The following is a 15,878-nucleotide window of genomic DNA, read 5'->3' on the forward strand; positions in this document are numbered from 1 at the left end:
GCCCTCTCCTCCTCCCATGAATTTGCCTCATCCTCTTTCAAAGCCATCTGAGTTGGTGGACATCACTGACTGCTGTGAAACCCCACATTTTAACCACATGCTGCATGAAAAAGGACTTTCTTTTGTCTGCCCTGTGCCTTCCAACATTCGACTTCATTGGATGACCACAAGTTCTAGCATTGTGAGAGAGGGAGGAAATCCTTCCCCTCTCTACCTTCTCCATGCCATGCATTCCCCCCCCCCCCAATAAACTTCTGTCATATTGCCTCTTGTGGCTCCTTATAGGAGTGTCCCACACCATCTTGGTCGCTTCAAGGCTGGACTGCTGCAATGCGCTCTATGCGGGACTTCCCTCACACTTTATCCGGGGGGCTTCATTTGGGGCAGAATGCTGCAGCTCAGTTGCTGACAGGAGTGAGGCCTTATCAGGCATGCAGCTCCTGCGCCTAGAGATCTGCCCTGGCTGCCCATTTGCCACCTGGCCAGGTTTAAGCTGTTGCCATTATTATTAATAACATTACAGCTACTACAGTTTATTACCCAGCCTTCACCCAAGGCGAGTGACACCAATTAATTAATAGCAACAACTTTAAACAACTTAAAAGCACAGAAATATTAGTATATAAAGACCTTAACAACTTGGGACCAGTTTACTTACGAGATCGCCTTACCTCACAGGCAGCCGCTTGACCGCTGCCACTGGCCGTGAGACCATTACAGGTGCCACAGAATACTCGCCCTGCGTTTGTAAGAAATCCACATTATGTTGGTGCCATCGCCCTTTGGAACTCCCTGCCTATTGATATCAAGCAGGCGCCTTCACTGTACTCTTTCTGGAACCTACTGAAAGTGCTTTTGTTTAGGCAAGCCTAACCAGACATGTAGAGTGCTTATGTGTATTTTAATATGTGTTTTTTAAGCTATCGTTGATTTTAATTATTTCACATTCTAAATAGCTGTTTTTACTGATGTTTTTAATTGTTTTCTTATTTTTTGTAAACTGCTTTGAGGGTTTTATTTTGGGTGGTGGTGGTGGGGGGGTTGCAATTCAGTGGTATATAAATTTTAGGGAAAAGCTAAATAAAACCCCTATCTGCCTTGTGGTTGGTGCTGCAAGGTGAGTCTGCTGACATGACGTTTCCTTCCCTTTTGTACATATTCAGTGAGGAGGGGCCCATTCCATAAAGCAGCAGCACCCAGCTGTAGTTCCTTCCAGATGTTCGTTGGACTCTTTATCTTCCATCCTCCCTAGCCAGTGTGGCCAACTGGTCAAGCATAGCAGACACTGTATTGCAGCTAATTCTGGAGAGTATTGTATTAGTTTCCATAAAGCATTACCAAAATATTTATAAACACTGGCCAGGCTTGTGCCCCAGAGAGGTCACTCCAGTGCTGCGAATGCAGCGATTTGACATCACCTCTGGGGGCCCATTCCATTGTCGCTCGAGACAGACGGATGCCAGCAACAAAAGTATAATGGCAGTTGTGCATATATATCTTTTCCTAACATCAATTGTTAGGTATCAAGCAGCTAACAAATTTAATAAACCAAAGGCTAAATAAAAACATGGAAAGCAGATGCTCTGCCATTTGAGCTACAACCTTCCCGGTGCTCCATTGGCTGGGCCTGCATTTGTGCAGGCCTACACTGGCGTAAGCCAAACAGCAGGAATCTTGACCACAAACATGCCACAGATAGCATGGAAGGCCTGATAGATGCTCACATGTGTGTTTTTATTTTCAAGGGCCTTAGCAATGGCTGGACCAAAGGTTTCCTGCCACTGCCTTTTTTCTATTGCACAAAATGCTTTCTGCTAAAACCTGAGCAAATGTTTGCACCCAGTTTCTCTCCTAAGCCCTTGGAAAGTGGGTTTTTATGGTACTGAATGGTACTTTATGGTAACATGGGTGTTAATGGATGGATAGGGTCGCTTCTCTGATGGCATCATGGCAGTGGGGCCATGAGATAGGAAGCAATGAAGATGCATTGATGCAAACTTTGTGTTGCTGTTTGGCCTGCAGGACTGAAGCTTCAGGGGCTGAATGGGAGAGGGAGAATGAGTTGCTTGAAGCGGAAAATCAAGAGCTGGATGACGGCAAGACCTCAGAAGTCCCTAACATTTGCCTGAGGGAGCTGTATCCAAAGCATGCACAGAAATTTGACTATCTGCGGCTGGTCGACCGCATTGCAGCTTTGTTTATCCGTTTCCTGGGCGTGAAGGGGACGACGAAATTGGGACCGACGGGCTTCCGGATGTTTGTCAGGTGAGGGGGATCTTCCAGAATAATTTTCCAAAGGTAACTCGATGTTTGAAACGCCGGGATGTGGTTCCCCTTAAGATCAGAAATAATTGTAGAGTTGGAAGGTACCCTCAAGGGTAACTTAGTCCAGCCCCCTGCAATGCAGGAATCTCTCCTGAAGAATCCTTGACAGATGGCTGCCCAAACTCTGTTCAAAAGCCTCCAACGAAGGGGAGCCCACCCCATTCCAAGGGAGTCCGTTCCATAGTCAAACAGCTCTTTGAGAGCCATTGTGGTGTAGTGGTTAAGGGCGGTGGACTCGTAATCTGGTGAACCGGGTTCGCATCCCCGCTCCTCCACCTGCAGCTGCTGGGTGACCTTGGGCTAGTCACACTTCTCTGAAGTCTCTCAGCCCCACTCACCTCACAGAGGGTTTGTTGTGGGGGAGGAAGGGAAAAGGAGAATGTGAGCCGCTTTGAGACTCCTTCGGGTAGTGAAAAGCGGGATATCAAATCCAAACTCTTCTTTCTGCCAGGAAGTTCTTCCTGATGTTTAGTTGGAATCTTGCAGTTAGAATCCGTCATAAATAACATGGTCCACCAAGAACAGAGGGAAAGGCTGGCAAGCCACCAAGACGTGGACCCTGTTCCCACTGGGCCCACCAAATTGTGGTCAGTTAAATGAAAGCACTCCTTTACGCAGCACATGGAACTCGCTCCTGTGGGAGGCAGCAAATGGCTGCTGACTTGGGTGACTTTAAAAGAGATGACCAGTATTAATGGAGGGGGATAATGTTATGAAGGGCTACCAGCCACAGTGGTTCTGCTCTGCCTCCACAGTCGGAAGCAGAAATGCAGTTCAATTGCTGGAAAGCGAGGGGGCAGGGGGGTGGGGGGGGAGAGAGGGCTCTTGTTCTCGGCCCCTGCTTCTGGGTTTCCCATGATGAGCACCTGCTTTGTCACTGTGAGAACAGGACGCTGGACCAGGTGGGCCATGGCTTGATCCCACAGGCCCTTCCCAGTGTGTCGCAGATCAATAAAGCGTTGAATCTCCCTATCCAGATTGACACTACTCGCTGCCCCCCCCCAACTTGCTTTTGAATCTAATTTGAAAACCTGTACCACCAATAAGGAGTTGTTCATTTAAGTCAGATCAGATCTTTATTGCTGGGGTTGGGGACCAGTACTGCTGTCCGTGTATATCATCTTTCCCTGTTGGAGACATCAGGAATTGGCTCGAGCAGATCTCCCTTAGCTAAAACTACCTTTCTCTTTAGCCACGATGACTAGGCGGAGCCTCCACTTTCAAGGGCAGTCTGCCTCAAATGCCAGCCACTGTAGGGTGGGTGGGGCTGAGGCAGAGAGAGTATCAGTATACCATAGACTCAGGTGGGCCTGAGGTGAGATTTGAACCTGGGGCTTCTGTCTTTTTTAAAAAAAAATCAAGTGGGAAATAAGAAATAAAGGTGAGGGAGACCAGTACCAAAAGCATCATCATCATCATCATCATTATTATTATTATTATTATTTATTAAAATTCATATACCATCCATCATTCATAGATCTCAGGGTGGTTCGCAACATGCAAATACAATATAAAAAATACACAATAAAAACAAGAACAGAACAAACCAATACCTCCCACAATTAGCTTCTAAAATAAAATACATTCTCAAGAATAATTGGCATTATTCAGGATTTTTGTTAGGGGGGAGGATTGGGGGGGTGCAGAACAGATGTGATTGGTCAGTTAAGTATTTCTATTGTTTTACTTGATCTGGGGAGGGGGGGCACTGCCCCCTGTGGCTACGCCCATGACAAGAACATAAAGGTAAAGAAAGAAAAGGAAAAAGGTTGCCGAAGGAGGCGAAACCCATAGCGCTTTTGCCTCGAGAGCTGCTTTAGTTCATGGTACCATTGGAAGTCTGCCCTGCCCCTCACGGTTCTCTTTTCCTGCCACCAGGAATAGCAATATAAACAGCAGCGACTTCAGCATGGCCTCCGCCGACATCCTATATATTGATATCACTAGGAAGCGGCATGGCTTCTCAAGTGAGCAGCGAGATGCAGGTAAGCCCTCTTTGCATCATTCTGGGTGCGGACCTTTTGGGGGTGGGGTAGGGCAGGGTAGTAGTGCATGTGGATATATGTATTTTAAGTGGAGCATTTGTGCCCTGCTCCCCTTCAGCCAAACAGCTTCCCAAAAACAGTTTGCATGCAATCAAAAACAAGGCAACGTCTGCCCACTTGCAGGCTTTCAGTCTAAAAATAAGCATAGCATACGAGGGGAAAGGGCCAGGGAGGGAAGAGGAAAATTGATTGCACACGCATCCCCAATTGCTCGTGGGGGAAGGGATGAATAATTAATACTTAAGACGCAACGGCTATTAAGAATGCTGCAGTGAGGCTCTCTGAAGTCCAGACCTGGAAAGGTTTGCAAGTTACAGGGCTAGATTTATGGTTAACGAATGCAAGCAAGGGAGAACAGCACTTGCAGAACTGAAGGGAACACAGGAAACCAGGCACTTCCTATGGCCAGTTGGTGGGCATTTATTATATAGTAGGGAGTGCCTGGCACTGCCTGGGAATTTGTAGAAACCAAAAAAATATGTGAGTTTGGACCACTCATTCCCAAAATCAGGCGAAGTCACCCATGTTTTGGTCCACCATCTTGGTTCAAGGTGGTGACCAGCACCCAAATGCCAATGAGGGTTGCCAACCCTGCCTCTGGCACTCTCGTGCCATGTTTAGCAATGATGTCTCAAGAGGCGGCCAAAACTGTGCCCACTGTCGCTCATACCATGTGGGGGGCAGGACTATATTTTGAAAAAAAATACGAACGAATTCCTGTGCCCCACAAATAACCCAGAGATGCATTTTAAATAAAAGGACACGTTCTACTCATGTAAAAACACACTGATTCCCAGACAGTCCGTGGGCCAGATTGAGAAGGTGATTGGACCGGATCCGGCCCCTGGGCCTTAGGTTGCCTACCCCTGGTTTAGAGGAAATGCCCAACTTCTGAATTTCTTTAACTAGAGCAAGAGGGAGCTTTATTTTTCCCCTGCGTTTATTGCTTCAAGCAAGCATTGCCATCTGGCCTATTGTTAATTCGGCATTAGCGCTTGGTGAGAGGTTTTATTTTCCTTTCCCCTTTTTCCATCCTAAATTTGCTGTGGATAAGCAGAATCTGTTGTTTGTGGAGCGTCGCTAGCACAGATTTTTGTGTGTGCAGTCTGTTTATTGGCATCGTATCTCTCCCCCCCCCCTTTTTCTGACTGGGACGGGTGACGAGAAAAATATTTATTTTGTTCCGCATTCAAGGTAGCAAGAGTTCCTCTCTTTCTTCCCACCCCTCCTCTTCCTCCTCCTCTGAAATCTGAATGTTTACCTCTTGAGCCACACAAAATACATCTGGTCCACGAATTGTCCTGGCTACAAGCCACTTCCAAAGCAATTTGGGGTGGGTGAAAGGGTAGAGATGAAACTAATAATAATAATAATAATAATAATAATAATAATAAATAATGCTGTGGCACATTTCCTCAGGGGTGGCCAGCTCCCAAGAGACTGTAATCTACTCAGAGTTAAAAACTGGCAGTGATCTACCCCATTTTTTCCAGGTCAAAGTTGTTGAGCTTCTTTAGGGAAGAGGAAGGGAGGAAGGGCTGTTTTCTAGGGGTTCAGGTCAAAGTTGTTGAGCTATTTTTATGGAGGAGGAAAGCCTCGTTTTTGGGGGGTGCAGGGCAAAAATGTTGAGCTTCTTTGAGGGGAGGGAGCCAGTGATCTACCCGTGATCTACCACAGACGTCCAGTGATCTACCTGTTGGACGTGCCTCTTCTACACCATCCAGTCTGCGCCTTGAGAGTGCCACCTAGGCTGCAACCCCTCCCTGCTTGAGCGTTCAATCAGTGGCCATCAGAAACAAGCCCCACCCACCGCAAGCCCCTTTTATCATCATCAAAATTTTATTCGACCGTCAGTCAGAAAACAAGGATTTATCCATACAAAAATTAAAACGACTAAGCATCTAAAGGAACATGACACTTAAGCCAGCAATAAAAGCAGATAATACATTTAGACCCATGTCAATTTTAACCTTACAGCGCTTAAGGGCCAAAAAAAAGAATTTGGCCACCAAGGATGCTGTTGGTCCAGTAAAGTTATTCAGCAAAAACAAAACCTGTTTTTCTCAGTCTACAGGACTAGGTTGGGATAGCAGTGGAGCTATAAATTTTTGTCTAAGGTCTACATAAAATGGGCAGATCAGAAGAATATGTTCATCTGACTCAACCACTCCCAAGGCACAGGGACAAAATCTCTGGGCATATGGGACTCCCCTGTACCTTCCCAACAAAACCGCCAATTCCAGCACATTTAATCTGGCAGCTGTGAAAAGCCTACGGTACTCCATGTAGTGTATTTCCGCCAGATAAGGGGCTGGAGAAATCTGAAATATCTGGTCCCCCAAAAACATCCCAGGTTTCACAAGAGCAGTGTCCTCTTGTCTTGCAATGTCCCTCAATCTTTGAGAGATCACAGCTCTAGCTTGACTGAATGTCATAGATTCCAGGTAAAGATGCGACAATCCGCAAGCCTGCACTTCATTTATAATCTCCTTTTCCCACGATGATTGGAAGTCATCCCTCAGTATCAAGGGGGCGATGCCCACCGTAAGCCCCTTTTAAAACAGTCCCCCCCCCATCCAACCACCCCCATCCAACCTCCATCTAACCACTGCCTACATTCTTGCTCCCTTTCTCTGATGGTTTACAACTTTACTTGCATCTTGGATCCCGCCCAGTTTTGCTTCCACACTTTCCTCTGGGCTCTCCGATCTTTATTTCTTGTCCCCCCCCATAGATTTTTTTTTTTAAGTTTGAAAGAAAATACAAAGGTTAGTATCAAGTAGCCATTATCTTTTTATCAAAGATAAATAGGTTAATCTAAATAAAAGCACAAAGCAAAACGAAAGAAGAATAAAGGGAGGGGGGAAATGAGAACTTCCCATTCTTCATCTACAGAAAATTATTTGAAACATCCACTCCAACATTTGAAACATCCACTCCCAACATAACACCCAACAATTCCACTTTCTATAAACCATTATTTTATTCGGTCCTCAAACCCCATATATCATAAGTTCATTTTCTTTTTCACGCAAAAATTCTATAAGTGTCTTGTGCGCTTATCATGTGGTGTCATAACAGATACCCATGGCATCCAGACCTTAAATCGTGATTTCTAATTCCAAAACTCTCTTATTTCTCAAGGTCACCCACTCCTTCATCCAAACATGTTTATTCATTTTTGGAAATTCGGCGGTTTATGACATCTTCTATTAATAAAGAAATAGATGGTGAGGTGTCAGAGTTTACATCAGAATGAAATCGGATCAGGAGCCATCAACAGCAACAAGAAAATTCAATTGATTGGGGAAGGGGATAATCAGAAATGTGTCTGGTCCAGGCAAAAGGAGAATCCATCTGGGGGGGGGGCAAATAGTGATGCACGGGTCCCTGGGGGTTTCTCCTCTTTCTCTCTTTTCTTTACGAACTTCATTGGATTTTTTTTAAAAAAAATTTAATTTTTCATTAATAGCATTCCAATTAATAACCAATCTAATCTCGCCACATCATAATGCAAATGATAAAGCCAATTACACATTCCGAATTAAATAATTTAAAGAGATTTCCCGTGTTCTGGCTGGTCAGGAGAAAATCTTTTATTTCTTGTTTGCACTTTTTCTCTCTTGTTCATTCCCAATATCATACATCCGATCGTAACCCTTTATCTTACCAGCACAGTCACTGGTACGGGACTTTCCATCGTATTTAACAAATCCATGTATATGTTAGCATGCAACAGGGATTTTATTCTTCCTGTTGTTGTTTTGTTTTGGGTGCATCCCCCCCCCCAGAGGTCCCCTTTTCATTCCACGATCTTATCTTCTAAAACTCTAGGCTGTCTTCCAGCTTTCCTTTGTTTAATAAAATTTAAAGCATAGCACTCTTTCAAATCTTTTTAACGAGCTGGTGTTTTCTGAGTCCGAATAGAGATCTTCCGTACAAGGCAACAGCATAGGATATATTTCACAGTCAATAATTGTTTGGTTCCTCTAAAATCCAAGCTTTGCTCCCCCTGGGCCCTAGGGGACGCTTGCAAGGATCAGAGATTCACCTTCACTTTAATATGAACCCATATACGACAAAAGTCCATGTAAGCAGAAACAGTTTCTTGTGTGAAATACTCCCCAATCCATCGGTTGTCTTCAGCCCCCCTAGCGAGGCCCTTTCTTTCTCTACCGTGCCAGAATTTAGCCATTTTATCGTCCCAAGCCGAGAGCATATCTAACCATGTTTTCGCCAGTTCTAATTAGAGCCCTGCACAGGGGACTGCGCCATAAAGCATAAAATTCTCAAACTTTTGTACCATTCCTCTTGCATTCTGTTAGTTAATTAAAACTTTCTTAGTGAGGCTTGCCAAATCAGGAAGTAACAAGTACAGAAAAGAAAACAGCCACTCGCCTCACGTAAACCATAGCAAAATGACGAAAGTCCTTTCCAGACCAAAACCTTGGCACTCAGTGACTGATTTATTTAGCAGGTCCTTTTGGGTCTCCTCCTTTCCAGAACACACCTGTCTCCAAGTCCAAATTCAAGTATTTTTTCGAAGGAACAGGAATGCTCCCGCTCATGGCGATGGCAGTGGAGAGTTTCCAATTCATGCAATGTTAAGCACCCAGCGTCCCCCCCCCCGCATTCCATTGTTGTGAGTGGCAGATAATGGACGACCCGTGGGTGAGAGTCCCCCTCCCCTGCCCTGGGGGGTCGCCAAGGATAATTACCACCAAATTATGCACGACTGGAGTCTGGTACCATGGGAAGCCTGCCAAACGCCATGGCGGAAGCACCGGAAGCCTCAAACTTTATTGAAAATTTTAAAACAATTCCCAAGCATAACATATCTCCTTCCAAGTCAAATGCATGTACATATGTTGAGTCCTGCATGCAGTCGTCCGTGTGGCATCAAAACAGACTTTTGGGGAATATTTTACATTGCAGGCAAAGCTCACATGCAACAGGCTACAATCTAGGGCAGGGGCGTGCAGCTCCCAAGAGACTTTGATCTGCTCCCACGATAAAAAAACTGGCAGTGATGTACCCATTGTATTGACCAAAGTTGTTGAGGTTTTTTTGGGGGGGAGCATCAATAAGGAACGCCCTGCAATCGAACGCTTGGGCATGCCTGATCTAGAGTATTAAGGTAATTTCTCCATAGTGGCTGCTGCTTGACTGAGGTGCTGCAATAAAACCATCAATAAGAGATATAGATCAAGGCAGCACAGAACGAAAGCCCCGGGAGGTTTCTGATGCTTCCTTTTTTCCTTTTCCTTCCAGGGATGGACCTGCATGCTTTTGTGGAGGCGATTTGTTTCCTTGCACAAAAGAGGTACAAGTCCCTCCCCCTGCATAAGCAGGTGGAGCTACTCATTGACTTTGCGGAATGCAACGTGGCTGCCCAGGACCAGAAACGTGCCAGCTCTGACCAGCGAATGGCCCTGGTGACATGCCCCCAAAACAGGCTCCACCTCCGCCCTGCCACTGACATGCTGGTCGATTATAGAAGCCCCCGCCGATGAGAGACTGATACGGACTTAAAGGTGGGTTTAGACCACATTCTGGTCCATTGGGTGGAGTTAATCTCATAACCTATGTCATCCTCCCATTGTTTTTTTTTATTACGCCTGGGGGGGGGGGTTTCTGGGATTTTGGAGTAGTATTTTCTATATTGCAGATACCATCCCTTTGCTGTGCCCCTTTGTTGTTAGGAGGAGGTTTTGGAAGGGGCCTAGCTGCTGGTGATTTTACTACTGGGTTGTTTAAGAGGGCTTGTAATTGTTGGTGTGTTAGCCAGGGCATTTGGGTGTCCCCTAGTTTGTCTTGTATTTCTTGTGTTGATATGGGTTTGTTATTTTTGTAGAAGTCTGCTAGGTGGTTTGCCAGGTTTTTATCTGGAGGTTTTGTGCTGTGTGATGGAATTGCTAAGTCACTTTCTGACTCTCTCTCTCTCTCTCTCTCTCTCTCTCTGCAGGCCATAAACAGGACTGTCTTGCACCTCGGACTGATTGATTGCACAATGAATGAACTGAACTGGAGGAGGGAAAGCCCAGTCTTAGCCTCCCCCGGCTGGAAATTCTTCAGTTTGCCCGGAATGGGGGAGGAGAACTGGCTGCCCTTGCACTTCGCACGTTTGGGGGGGTGGGGGTGGGCTTTGGGAAAGTGCACTAAAATTAAAAAAAAACAAAAAACCTATTTGGTTTACTCCTATTTTGTTTACAGTAAACTGGAGGAGATGTGGGGCCTGCCTGTTCAAAGTTTTGACTTCACACTTAATATTTATATGGAAGAAGGGCAGATGGAGTGAATAGGGCCTCACTTCCACTTCCGCTGCCACTTTTCCCTAAATGAAAGCTTTCATTTTTGGAATGCTGCATTCTGCACTCAACACAGACTCAACATGTATTTGCATGGTGCCTTCAAGGGGATGTGGGATATTCACAGACCCCAAGCGCAGGAAGTTAATTGACTCCTCAGCTTCCTTGGATGAGGATTGAGGTTCACCTTTTTCTACCGCACACCTAAGGGGTTCCAGGACTCACACAGGGGCTCTGGCTGCTCGTTTTCAGTGAGAGGGACAACCACCCGCCACCTGCACAAACCTGAGACTTAGAACCACAGAATGATAGAGTTAGAAGAAAAGAAGAAGAAAAGAAGAAGAATTGTACGCATCCCATTTAACTGGGATGCCCCAGCCACTCTGGGCAGCTTCCATTATATACAAAAACTTCTTAAACATTAGAAATCTCTGAATACAGGGCTGCCTTCAGATGTCTTCCAAAAGTTGTGTAGTTTGTTATCTCCTTGACATCTGATGGGAGGGCATTTCCCACTGCTAAGAAGGCCTTCTGCTTGGTTCCCTGTAACTTCACTTCTCACAATGAGGGAACTGCCAGAAGGCCCTCGGTGCTGGATCTCAGTGCCCAGGCTGAACGATGGGAGTGGAGACACTCCTTCAGGTATACTAGGCCAAGGCCGTTTAGGGCTTTAAAGGTTAGAACCAACACTTTGAATTGTGCTCGGAAATGTACTGGGAGCCAGCGTTGATCCTTTAGGACCAGTGTTACATGGTCCCAGCGGCTGCTCAGTCACCAGTCTAGCTGCCGCATTCTGGATTAGTTGTCATTTCTGAGTCCCCTTCAAAGATAGCCCCACGTAGAGCGCATGACAGCAGTCCAAGCAGGAGATAACCAGAGCATGCACCCCTCTGGCGAGACAGTATGTGGGCAGGGAGGGTCTCAGTCTGTGGACCAGAGGGAGCTGGTAGACAGCTGCCCTGGACACAGAACTGACCTGCACCTCCATGGACAGCTGTGAGACCAAAATGACTCCCAGGCTGTGCTCCTGGTCCTTCAGGGGCACAGTTACCCATTCAGGACCAGGGAGTCTCCCATACCTGCCCTCCCCCGTCCCCCCAAAACAGTACTTCTGTCTTGTCAGGATTCAACCTCAATCCGTTAAACAACTTCCACCCACCTCCATACATTCACACAGGACATTCATCACCTTCACTGGTCTCTGATTTAAAGGAGAGGTAGAGCTGGGTATCATCCGCATACACCCAGCCCAAACCCCCTGATGATCTTGCCCAGCAGCTTCATATAGATGTCAAAAAACATGAGGGAGAGGGTGTAACCCTGAGGTACCCCACAAGTGAGAGCCCAGGGGTCTGAACACTCATCCCTAATACCACTTTCTGGACATGGCCCAGGAGGAAGGAGCATCTCAACCCCCATCATTCACTCCGGACACTGAGGTCCAGCTCAGAGGGCCTTCTGGTGGTTCCCTTACTGCGAGAAGTGAGGTTACAGGGAACCAGGCAGAGGGCCTTCTCAGTAGTGGGAACCGCCCTGTGGAACGCTCTCCCATCAGATGTCATGGAAATAAACAGCTATCTGACTTTTAGAAGACATCTGAAGGCAGCCCTGTTTAGGGAAGTTTTTTATGTTTGATGTTTTATAGTGTTTTTAATATTCTGTTGGGAGCCGGCCAGAGTGCCTGGGGAAACCCATCAGTGCCTCCAGCTCCCAACCCCACCCCCCAATACCATGGTCAATAGTATCCAAAGCCGCTAAGAGATCCAGCAGAACTAGGAAACAGCTTTCACCTCTGTCCCTAGCCAGCTAGCATCAACCAGCATGACCAAGGCAGTTTCAGTCCTGTGATGGGACCTGAATCCTGATTGGAAGAGTTGTCAGCAACCACCTGTTCAATCACTTTGCCCAATAATGGAATGCTTTTTTAAAAAAGAAGTGGTTTAGTAATCACTTTTTTAAGTTACAGGTGGGTAGCCGTGTTGGTCTGCCATAGTCAAAACAAAACAAAATAAATAATTCTTTCCAGTAGCACCTTAGAGACCAACTAAGTTTGTTCTTGGTATGAGCAAGATACCTGAAGAAGTGTGCATGCACACTTATCTGAAGAAGTGTGCATGCACACGAAAGCTCAAAGCAAGAACAAACTTAGTTGGTCTCTAAGGTGCTACTGGAAAGAATTATTTATTTTATTTTGTTTTCACTTTTTTAAGGGGATTCAGGAAGACTCCCTCACAGAAGGAAGCATTCATCACCCCACAAAGCCCATTGCCCAGCCCTTCCTGGCTTGCTGTGCAACTTGCTCCTTCAGAAGGTGTATAACCCCATCAAGAGCAAGCAACCTCCAGCTACCCGGTCTAGGGTATCCTGTAAAGTTCGTCTCCTGCTTTCAGTAGTGCTTCATCTGTCTGACTAGTCCAATTGAGAACTCTTAAAAGAGTTTTGCTGCCTGATAGTATCTTACCAAGTTTGGTATTCCAATGCTTCCATAAGGGGGTTGGACTAGATGACCTTTGGCAGTCCCTTCCAACTCTTCAATTCTATTATTTGTGAGCCAGATGTGGACTCTTTTAAGGCCCAGGCCAAGTGTAGAAACCTGTAGCCTCCAGATGTTGCTGAGCTACAACTCCCATCAGACCCAACAAGCATAGCCAATGCTTGTGTTGAAGTGGGAATATTAGTTAGCCAAAAGCTATTGACTGCCACCCAGCTTGCCCACTCACCCCCTCCCCAGCTGAGACTCCACTTTGGATGGCTTATTGCTTCAGCAGATTCTTAATTAAAATCATTTGAAGACTCTGCTCCTTTGCAGCTAGATTAAGACTGCACTGATCCTTTCATAATTGGACTTAAAACCATTGTTATGCATTTGGGGACCTCCCACCCACCCCCAAACAGATTTGTTCCATTGCAACCTCCCTCTGCCCAGCCACCTCCACCTCCATGAAGATGCAGAGTGCGCTAGATGAAATCTAGTAATGCATAGAAGTAAGAGGCATAGAATCCCAGAATTTTAGAGTTGGATGGGACCCCCAAGGGCCATCTAGTCCAACCCCCTGCAATGCAGGAATTGTAGCTGGAGAACCCCTGGCAGGTGGCCATCCAGCCTTTGTTTAAAAACCTCCAACCAAGGAGTGTCCAACACTTTCCGAGGAACTCAAATCCACTGCCGGAACAGCTCCAACCATCAGGTAGGTCTTCCTAAGGTGTAGTCGGAATCACCTTTCTTGTCATTTGGATCCATTGGTTCGTGTCCTGTTCCCTCCCCCTCCCCCCTTCCAGAGCAGCAGAAAACAAGCTTGCTCCGTCTCCCATAGGACAGCCCTTCAGGTGCCTCTTGTTCTCTTCCTGGGCTCTGTTCCTGTCTGTTTTACAGCTTGGGAGGGGGAAACCCCCAAATGCATTCCTCCCCCCCCCCCCATTTTCCATGCTAGGAAAAGATGTACCTGTTGGATTTTTGCCTGTTGGGTTCAGGCCTATGAGAGGGGTTGGGGAGGAGCCTCCTTACCTGCTGTCTGGGAGGAAGTCCCATGTTCTATATTGCAGAGATTGTGCAAACGCAGCTGTAGAGCATACCGAGAAATTAGCAGGCATTTGTGCAAAGTACAGCATATGATATATATTGGCAATTACTATAATTAGATCAGGTAACTAATTGGTACCTATTAAGCAAGAGGAGAGGGAGGCCCATTTTGCCATGTCAGAGGAAGGGGAGTGGAATGCAAGAAAGGAAGCTTGGGTTGCTTGCCTGGGTGGGATCCAGGCGTTTCTGGTGCCTTTGGAAATGGTGGTGAGAATTTCTGCCAACTCAACTTCTCATGACATGATGCTGATGCTGCGGCAGGAGAACTAGCACAGTTGCTTGCCTTCTGCCTCCCACCCAGCTTTTTAAAGGCCCAGAGCTCTCTTGGCCCTGGACACTTGAAGACAGATCCTGTGTGTTGTCAAGGTTTAGGGTTGCAGTTAACCACCTCCTAAGCATTTGGCAAAAGCTGGATTATTGTACATCATTTTCATTTTATTGTATGGCTGACTGGGGCTGATGGGAGTTGTCATCCAAAACATTTGGAGGGCACCAGGTTGGTGAAGGCTGATCTAGGACAGTGGTTCCCAAGCTGGTATCTTGGGGGGCAGGGAGGGCTTTGGCTTTCATTTTGGAAAAAAAAATAGTCCCAGGTCCCTATGAATATTATTATGTGGGTGAGCAGTGCATGTTAAAATTGCAGAAGCCAGAGCTGCAAATATTTTTCAGCAGATGGAGGTGGGACATTTTCTGCTTTTGCCCCCACCTATGATGAGGAGGGATGCGGGTGGTGCTGTGGGTTAAACCACAGAGTCTAGGGCTTGCCAATCAGAAGGTCAGTGGATCGAATCCCCACAATGGGGTGAACTCCCATTGCTCAGTCCCTGCTCCTGCCCACTTAGCAGTTCGAAAGCACATCAAATAAATAGGTACTGCTCCGGTGGGAAGGTAAACGGTGTTTCTGTGCGCTGTTCTGGTTCGCCAGAAGCGGCTTTGTCATGCCAGCCACATGACCCGGAAACTGTACGCCGGCTCCCTTGGCCAGTAAAGCGAGATGAGTGCTGCAACCCCAGAGTCGTCCATGACTGGACCTAATGGTCAGGGGTCCCTTTACTTAACCTTTATTATGAGCAAAACCTGTTTCACCTAATTTGTTTTCTCATTTTGCCAAAAAAAAATAAAAATTGTATACAAATTGCCAGTGTGGTGTAGTGGTTAAGAGGGGTAGACTCGTAATCTGGTGAACCGGGTTCGCGTCTCCGCTCCTCCACATGCAGCTGCTGGGTGACCTTGGGCTAGTCACACTTCTCTGAAGTCTCTCAGCCCCACTCGCCTCACAGAGGTTTTGTTGTGGGGGAGAAAGGGAAAAGGAGATTGTGAGCCGCTTTGAGACTCCTGAAGGGGCGTGATAAAGTGAGATATCAAATCCAAACTCCTCCTCCTCCTCCTCCTCCTCCTCCTCTTCTTCTTCCTCTTCCTCTTCCTCTTCCTCTTCCTGCGCTTCCTGGGCCCAGAAGTTCAAATTAATTTCATGTTTGAAATGCAGAGGACACCCAGTTCTGTGAAAGTCTGTGGAAACTACGTTGCCTGGAATGGATGTTTGGTTTCTTGTCTGCAGTATTTTCGGCATCTGCAGCATAAGAGAATCCTCAGAGCTGCTTCTTAAGAGCCCCCAACCCA

General features: G+C 46.5%; 1 protein-coding gene across 1 annotated transcript in view; it reads left to right on the top strand.

The window, feature by feature from the left end:
• The window catches only part of TTLL11 (tubulin tyrosine ligase like 11), a 32,449-nt gene extending 22,551 nt beyond the window's left edge, over nucleotides 1-9,898 (top strand). Inside the window, exons 6-8 of the mRNA XM_033138205.1 lie at nucleotides 2,023-2,265; nucleotides 4,204-4,310; nucleotides 9,642-9,898. Coding sequence (XP_032994096.1) covers nucleotides 2,023-2,265; nucleotides 4,204-4,310; nucleotides 9,642-9,883 — 592 coding nt within the window. The 3' untranslated portion in view covers nucleotides 9,884-9,898. The remainder of the gene's footprint in view (nucleotides 1-2,022; nucleotides 2,266-4,203; nucleotides 4,311-9,641) is intronic.
• Nucleotides 9,899-15,878: the final 5,980 nt, after the last annotated feature.

Source organism: Lacerta agilis, chromosome Z, assembly GCF_009819535.1.
Source record: "Lacerta agilis isolate rLacAgi1 chromosome Z, rLacAgi1.pri, whole genome shotgun sequence".
Taxonomy (NCBI): Eukaryota; Metazoa; Chordata; class Lepidosauria; order Squamata; family Lacertidae; genus Lacerta; species Lacerta agilis.